Source organism: Propithecus coquereli, unplaced genomic scaffold (genome assembly GCF_000956105.1).
Source record: "Propithecus coquereli isolate 6110/MARCELLA unplaced genomic scaffold, Pcoq_1.0 Scaffold42, whole genome shotgun sequence".
Classification (NCBI taxonomy): Eukaryota; Metazoa; Chordata; class Mammalia; order Primates; family Indriidae; genus Propithecus; species Propithecus coquereli.
Genome location: NW_012149952.1, coordinates 2407500 through 2416119, shown reverse-complemented (window position 1 = coordinate 2416119; position 8620 = coordinate 2407500). Strand labels below are relative to the sequence as shown.

At 54.1% G+C, this 8620-nt stretch overlaps 1 protein-coding gene across 1 annotated transcript in view; it reads left to right on the top strand.

Annotated features, from left to right (window-relative positions):
• The first annotated feature begins 404 nt into the window (after nucleotides 1–404).
• CKM (creatine kinase, muscle) overlaps nucleotides 405–8620 on the top strand; it is a 13559-nt gene continuing 5343 nt past the window's right edge. The window contains exons 1-4 of the mRNA XM_012653412.1: nucleotides 405–559; nucleotides 2521–2731; nucleotides 3869–4023; nucleotides 4432–4564. Coding sequence (XP_012508866.1) covers nucleotides 2539–2731; nucleotides 3869–4023; nucleotides 4432–4564 — 481 coding nt within the window. The 5' untranslated portion in view covers nucleotides 405–559; nucleotides 2521–2538. The remainder of the gene's footprint in view (nucleotides 560–2520; nucleotides 2732–3868; nucleotides 4024–4431; nucleotides 4565–8620) is intronic.

The window sequence follows — 8620 nt, the reverse complement described above, 5'->3', positions numbered from 1 at the left end:
TTCCTCCTCTGGCTAACTGGGTACCTGGCCCTCCAGGGGTCATCGCAAGTGTCCCCAGGTGCTGGTGCTCGGCAAGTGGTGGGGGCCCACAGCCTGCTGCTGTCAAGGCTGTCAGCGACTGAAGAGGGGCCGAGGGTCACAGGAGGGAGCTGGTGGCTGGAGCAGGCTCAGGGGCCAGGGGAGGGTGGCTTCTACGTGCCTGGGACGTTCCCAGCCAATGTCCCATGTTCCCGGCGGGGGGCCAGCTGTCCCCATCGCCAGCTCGACTCAGCACTTGGTCAGGGCATCAGCTGGGTGAGGGGGCTGGGCCCAGCCCCTGGGGCGGCCCATACAAGGCCATGGGGCTGGGTGCGAGGCATGCCTGGGTTCAGGATGGGCATGGTGCCCGGGCGGCGAGGTGACAGGCTCAGCTGCCCTCCAGGCCTCCTCCCTGGGGACAGCCCCTCCCAGCCAATGGCACAGCCTAGATCCCCCTATATAAGACCAGGGCTGCAGGCCCTTCCTTTGGGTCAGTGTCGCCTCCAGGATCCAGACAGCCCCTTCAGCACAGCCCGGCCAGGTACTGCCCATGGTGGGAATCGGGGTGGGGTCCAGAGTGGGGTCTCCATGGGTGTCTCGGGCTGACCTGACTCTGGAGGGGGCCTTGTCGACCCCCCGCATCTTCCTGCACACAAGGCGGCTCAGCGTGTGGGCAGGTTGACCTTGCACGTCTGGGGTCTCCTCCACCTGCGAGCCCGCCGAACCCCCATTGAGACTTGTTATTTCTGCGGCATGAGGCTCGGGTCACGAGGAGGGACCCCAGAGCCAAAACGGGTCTTGACAACTGCCAACTGTCACCCTGCAAGGGGCTGTAGGGTCAGGCCTGTGTTCGTCACAGTTCGTTACAAGACCTGCGCACCCCAAGCAGCGAGAAGAGTGTGTGGGGGTGTCACCTGTCAGGGGCTGCAAGAGCAGGTGTTAGGGGCTCCGTGTTTGCTGTCGTGTGGGCCCCCGTGACCTTGTGTCTGATTTGCCGTGGCTCCCATATGAGGGCCTCTATCTTGCGTATGTCGCTGAGCTTGGAAGTGTGACCGTGTGACTCAGTTTACAGTGTGATCTGGGGAGTCTGCGGTGTTGTAGGTGTATGGCTCTGGGGCTATTTCTGATGTGTCTCTTGGGGCCGTCTTCTTGCCTCAGTGTCCTCTCCTGGGGTGTCTTTGGCAGGGATCTGGGGCACCCTCGGAAGGGAGGAGGCCTGGGTTGGAAGCCTAGGATGTCCTTGAGCCCCAGGGCCTGGACGCATGTCCTCCAGGCCACCCCGGCCCACCTGTCTCAGGCCTGCTGACATGGTGCAAGCCGAGCCTGGGAATGTGGGGGCGGGGCGGGGGAGCAGGCGGCTGCCAGATTCTAAAAATAACCACCCTGGACAGGGGCTCCAAAGGTTTTTGGCGGGTCTCCTCTCCCCCTCCCCCACCCCTCAGCTCACCACAGTCTAGATTTCCCTCCCATCATCCCGCCTGCTTCCCTGCTTCCCATGCTGGGCACCGTGTCCCACCCCCACCCCCACCGCTGGAGGGTCCCTCCTCCTTTCTGGCTGCAGTGAATAAAAGTGATAATGACAGTAACAGCAGCCACCAAGCTTCCAGGCCCTAACTGCGTGCCAGGGCCTGTGCTCAGCCGGCTACATGCCCAACCTCAGAGTCCTCCTGGCAACCCCATGGGGAAGGCTCAGTTCACAGGAGATGGAGCTTCAGAGAGGCCTAGTGACTGGCCTGGGGTCACACAGCAGGGAAATGGCATAGGTGGGATTTGAACCCAGCTCTGTCGACCCCAGAGGCTGAGCTTTTCTTCCCAGCTGAGCCATGTGGGGAGTTTTCAGCAGGCAGAGATGGTGGCCGCTGTCCCCTCCCCGCAACCGGCCAGCCCTCATCCTTTGATTGAACATCCAAGAACCTTCGTGGAGAGAATGTCCCTTCTCTACACACATGATCACCCTTACCTCCACCTTCTCACCAGCTCCTCTCACGATCCTTTAAAATAACAACAACAACAACAATAATAATAGCTGAGTAAAACAATGCTTATTGTGTGCCAGGCACTGTTCCCAGTGCTGGACGTGCGTTAACCTTTTTAATCCTTTGAACCCTCCATGTGGCGGGTGCTGTTAAGATCCTCATTTTAAGATGAGTAAACCGAGGCACAGAGAGGTCAAGCAACTTGCCCAAAGCCACACAGCTAGTCGTAAGTAGCAGAGCTGGGATTCAAACCCAGGCTGATTCCAGAACCTACGCTCTTACCATGCCACCATACTTGTCCAGCCTGGGAGTCCCCCTCCATTTTCCAGCTGGAGAAACTGAGTCTCCAGCCAGTGTGCTAGTCCAGGGTCATTCAGCCACGACATGGCAAAGGCAGGACCCTGACTCAAGACTCCGGATACTTCCGGTATCAGATCCCTCCTGAATGAACCCAAAGCCTCGTCTGCTTCCCTTGCTGCTCTCTGCTGGACACGAGCTAACCTCGCCCTGCTCCGCTGCCCGCCAGGTCCCCTGCACCGCCACCATGCCGTTCGGCAACACCCACAACAAGTTCAAGCTGAACTACAAGGGTGAGGAGGAATTCCCCGACCTCACCAAGCACAACAACCACATGGCCAAGGTGCTGACCCTTGACATCTACAAGAAGCTGAGGGACAAGGAGACTCCATCTGGCTTCACCCTGGACGATGTCATCCAGACAGGTGTGGACAACCCAGGTAAGCCTCCCCGCTGGAGCCCCACAGCGGCTGGCGGGGGGCTCTGGAGGCTGTCTGCCAGGTCCCAGGTCCCCTGAGGGGGCCTTGGTTTTCTCATCTGCAAAATGGGGACCATACTCACGTGGCTGTTGCGAGAAACAAGTGAGTTAATACATGGGAAGGGCTGGGGAAGGTGCCGGGCACGTGGGCAACCACTCCATAAACACGCACAATCACAGTTCGAGACCCTCGAGGAGGTCAGTTCGCCTCCCTGAACCTCAGTCTCCCCACCTGAAAAATGGGCACGTGTGTCGTGGAAACATATGCGTCAATGAGCGTACTGGCGGGAGCTTAGAGAAGCGCCTGGCACAGAGTGAGCGCCCGGAGTCTCACACGGGATGCTGTGAGTGATGCGGTTCTTGCTCAAAGGACACCTGCGGGGAGAGAAGAGTGGGGCGCAGGGGGCGGAGGTGCTAGTTCCACCCGACGCCCAACTCAGCCTGCAGTGGAGGGACAGGCCCTCTCTCTCCAGGCCCCTGTTTTCCCATCTGGGAAATAAGAGGCTTTTGCAAGTTTCTTATTATCCTGACCCTCTGTGGAAGCTGATAGTATGAGATTCTAAAAAAATGTTAGGCCAAGATTCCATGATTTGGGGACTCTGAGGTGCTAATGTTTTTAGTTCCTTATACCTGGCCCCCTGAGAGTCCCCTTTCTCCTTTGCTCCTGGCCCTAGCATCCCTTCCTCACCCTGAATGCCACCTTGACCTCTCGCAGCCTTCCCTCCCCGTTCTTACGAACGCTCAGTCTTCTCACTTCTGACCCTGAGGTCTTTAATGTACCCCCACTGACCCACATGCACGCACATACATGCACGTATGCATGCACACACATGTATACACGCGCACATGCATGCACTCATGCACACATACATGCACATGCACGCACACGTGCACATGCACACACACATGCATTGCGCACGCGCGCGCACTCACACGCATGTACACGCACGCGTGCACACGCATGCACGCACATGTGCGTGCACATGCACAGACATGTTCGCATATGCACACACACGCACAGTCCCCACTGGCCCCACGAGCCCAGGCCTTGTTTTCTGCGGACGAGCATCTCTGACCTCACCTCACTCTGACCCCCCAGGTCACCCCTTCATCATGACCGTGGGCTGCGTGGCCGGTGACGAGGAGTCCTACCAGGTTTTCAAGGACCTCTTCGACCCCGTCATCCATGATCGGCACGGGGGCTACAAGCCCACCGACAAGCACAAGACTGACCTCAACCATGAGAACCTCAAGGTCGGCTGCCCCCAGGGGAGGGGAGGGCTGCGGGGTGGGGAGGAGAGAAGTCAGCGAGGAGACGGGGAGAGCAGAGAGGGACAGAGATGAAGAGAGACAGAGATAGACAAGGACACAGAGGGGCGCGAGGAGGAAGGCACAGACGGAGGAAGAGCGACAGCAAGGGGAGACGAAGGTGGGGAGGGGGCGTGGAGAACACGGGGCAGGTGAGGAGATGGGGAGACAGGGCTGGGGACAATGAGACAGAGAAGGGAGAGATGGAGCTGGGTGGGGTCCCTGGGGAGGGAGGCTCAGCTCCAGCCGGGGGACAGAAGGGCAAAGGAAGCAGTGGAGACCCCGGGAGAGGGGCGGCTGGGGCGGTGCCCCGGGAGTGTCCACCAGGCCCTGACCCCCCAACCCGTCCTCCAGGGCGGAGACGACCTGGACCCCAACTACGTGCTCAGTAGCCGCGTCCGCACTGGCCGCAGCATCAAGGGCTACAGCCTGCCCCCCCACTGCTCCCGCGGCGAGCGCCGGGCCGTGGAGAAGCTCTCTGTGGAAGGTGAGTGTCCCCACCCCACCCTCCGCTGGGGTCACCCACTCTGGCTCTGCTCCTCCACAGGCAGGTCCGTGGCCCTCCTGGGCCCCCATTTTCCAAAACATGAGAGGAGCTTGGTAAATCGTAGGGGCTTGGCGGGTGGCGGCCATCTGCCTTACTTGAGTCGGGGGTCTTGGGAGTGCTGTCAAGGCTGGAGGGCCCCTGAGAACACCCACGCAGACACCCGGCTGCCCCAGCTCCTGTCATCCAAGCACCCAGAAAACATTTCTGTTTGTTCTTGGCCTGCACGGGGAGCTGGGGTCCCACGATGAATAAGGTGGGCAAGGTCGCTGCTCTCAGGGAGCTCTCAGCCTGGTGGGGCAAGGGAGGGAACACAGAAACCCACACATGCTCAAGGTCATTCCATGAGGCCAGCAATGAGGAGAGTAGCAGAGAATGACCGGGGCAGGGGACGGGGGGCACCTTAGAAAGGGGGAGCTGAGATCTGACTGGGAAGGAGTCCAGGCAGCTGGAACAGCAGGTGCAAAGGCCCTGAGGCAGGGGGAATAGCATCGGAGGAATAGCGAGAAGGCTAATGTGGCTAGAGCAGCGTGGCCAAGGGGGAGAGGGGTAGTGGAGGTCAGAGAGGTGAGGGTGGCCAGACTGTGCAGGCTTGTGGGCTACAGGGCCTTGGCCTTGACTCCACGGGAGGGAGGTGAGCAGAGGAGGCAAAAGTCCAGGCTTACGTGGCTCCCTCTAGCTGCTGAACAAGTAACAGCTGGGGGGTGCAGGCAAAAGTGGGAGCAGAGGGGCCAGGAGGGGACAACCAAAATGGGTCAAGTGAGGGGAGAAAAACAGGCAGCGGGATGGAAGATTGAGTGGGGAGCTTCTGCAGGTAGAACCGCCAGGGCTTTCAGGCAGTGTGTCCTGCTGGCAAGTGTTTAACAACTGGCTTTCAGACAGAAAGAAAAAAAAAAGCCCTGATTTGCATCTACTGCCAATTTCCGTGGTGTAAATTCTCCTCCCATGGCCAATTTTAAGCTCTCAATGTGACATCACATGGAGATGGGAAAAGATGGGCAGTAGCGCATCATTATGTAGTATTTCCACCACACAGATACAATACATGCAAATAACTTCAAGAACGTAGATAACAGTAAATGTAGTAAAACAATTAGCAAGCGATTTGAGTACTTATTATCTTTGTTTTAAACCTAATATATTTAATTGTACGTTTACATAATTTAATTTTAGCAATATATGATGTAGTATATGATATATAATATAGTATAGCATATTACAGGCATACCTCGTAGATATTATGGGTTTGATTCTAGACCACCACAATAAAGCAAATATCACAATAAAATGAGTTACACAAACTTTTCAGTTTTTTTTTGAGACAGAGTCTCGCTTTGTTGCCCGGGCTAGAGTGAGTGCCGTGGCGTCAGCCTAGCTCACAGCAACCTCAAACTCCTGGGCTCAAGAAATCCTCCTGCCTCAGCCTCCCGAGTAGCTGGGACTACAGGCATGCGCCACCATGCCCGGCTAATTTTTTCCATATATATATTTTTAGTTGTCCAGATCATTTCTTTCTGTTTTTTTAGTAGAGACGGGGGCGGGGGGTCTCACTCTTGCTCAGGCTGGTCTAGAACTCCTGACCTTGAGCGATCCACCCGCCTCGGCCTCCCAGAGTGCTAGGATTACAGGCGTGAGCCACCGCGCCTGGCGGCAATTTCTTAAAATAAGACAACAGTGACATTTGCTGCATCCTTCAACTCTTTTTCATGAAAGATTTCTCTGTAGAATGCAATTGTGTTTCACAGCGTTTTACCCACAGGAGAACCTCTTTTAACACTGGAGTCAGTCCTCTCAAACCTGCTGTTGCTTTACCAACTAGGTTTATGCAAAACTCTGAATCCTTTGTTGTCATTTCAGCAACGTTCATGGCATCCTCACGAGTAGATTCCATCTCAAGAAACCACTTTCTTTGCTCATCCATTCCAGTGTGACCATGAGATGGCAGCAATTCTGTCGCATCTTCAGCCTCCACTTCTAATTCTAGTTCTCTCGGGGTTTCCACCACACCTGCAGTTCCTTCCTCCACTGAAGTCTCGAGCTCCCCAAAGTCATCCACGAGGGTTGGAATCAACTTCCAAACTCCTGTTAGTGTTGATATTTTGACCTCCTCCCATGAATCACGAATGTTCCTCATGGCATCTAGAATGGTGAATCCTTTCCAGGTTTTTGATTAATTTTGTCCAAATCTATCAGAGGAATCACTATGGCAGCTATAGTCTTACAAAATGTATTTCTTTTTAAATTAAAAAAATTATGTTCTGTTTTATTTTGTTTTTGAGACAAGTTCTCGCTATGTTGCCCAGGCTGCAGTGCAGTGGCTATTCACAGGCGTGATCATAGCACACTGCAGCCTTGAACTCCTGGCCACAAGTGATCCTCCTGCCTCAGCCTCCTGGGTAGCTGGGATTACAGGCGTGTGCCACCACACCTGGCTTGAAATGTATTTCTTAAATAGTAAGATTGAAAGTCAAAATTTCTCCTTGATCCACGAGCGGCAGAGCAGATGTTGTCTTAGCAGGCATGAAAACAACATAATTCCTTGTACACCTCCATCAGAGCTCTTGGGTGACCAGGTGCATTGTCAATGAGCAGTAATGTTTTGAAAGGAATCTTTTTTTCTGAGCAGTAGGTCTCAACAATGGTCTTAAAATATTCAGTAAACCATGCCGTAAACAGATTTACTGTGGCAGAGTAAATTTAGCACAATTCATTCTTTTCTTTTCTTCTTTCGTTCTTTGTTTTTCTTTCCTTTTTCTTTCTTTTTTTTTAAGAGACAGGGTCTCACTCTGTCGCTCAGGCTGGAGTGCAGTGGCCTGGTGTGATCATACCTCACTGCGGCCTCCAGTTCCTGGGCTCAAGTGATCCTCCTGCCTCAGCTTCCTGAATAGCTGGGACTACAGGCATGCGCCACCCTACCCAACTAATTTTAAAATTTTTTGTAGAGACAGGATCTTGCTGTGTTGCCCAGGCTGGTCTCAAACTCCTGGCCTCAAGTGATCCTTTCACCTTGGCCTCCCAAAATGCTGGGATTACAGGCGTAAGCCACCACACCTGGCTGATTTAGCATAATTCTTTAGGGCCCTAGTATTTTCGGAATGGTAAATGAGCATTGGCTTCAACTTAAAGTCACCAGCTACATTCGCCCCTAACAGGAGAGTCAGCCTGTTCTTTGAAGCTTTGGAGCCAGGCATTGTCTTTTTCTCTCTCGCTATGAAAGTCCTGGCTGCCATCTTTTTTCCATGGAAGGCTGTTTCATTTACATTGAAAAGCTGCTGTTCAGTGTGGCCACCTTCATCTGTCTTAGCTGGATCTTCTGGGTAACTTGCTGTTGCTTCTACCTCAGCACTTGCTGCTTCACTGTGCACTTTGATGTTATGGGAATGGGTTCTTTCCTTAAACCTCACGAACCAACCTCTGCCAGCTTCCAGAGTCTCTTCTGCAGGTCCCTCTCCTCTCTCAGCCTATAGAATTGAAGAGAGTCAGGGCCTTGCTCTGGATTAGGCTTTGGCTTAAGGGAACGTTGAGGCTGGTTTGATCTCCTATCCAGACCACTCCAACTTTCTCTGTATCAGCAATAAGGCTGTTTCACTTTCTTATCATTCGTGTGTTCACTGGAGTGGCACTTTTCATGTCCTTCAAGAACTTTCCCTTTGCATTCACAGCATGGCTGACTGTTTGGCGGAAGAGGCCTAACTTTGGGCCTTTCTCTGCTTTCAACATGCCTTCCTCACTAAGCTTAATCATTTCTAGCTTTTGATTTAAAGTGAGAGATGCGTGGCTCTTCCTTTCACTGGGACACTTAGAGGCCACTATAGGGTTATTTTATGTATTTATTTTTTTTGAGACAAAGTCTCACTCTGTTGCCTGGGCTAGAGTGCCGTGGCGTCAGGCTAGCTCACAGCAACCTCAAACTCCTGGGCTCAGCAATCTTCCTGCCTCAGCCTCCCGAGTAGCTGGGACTACAGGCATGCGCCACCATGCCCGGCTAATTTTTTTTCT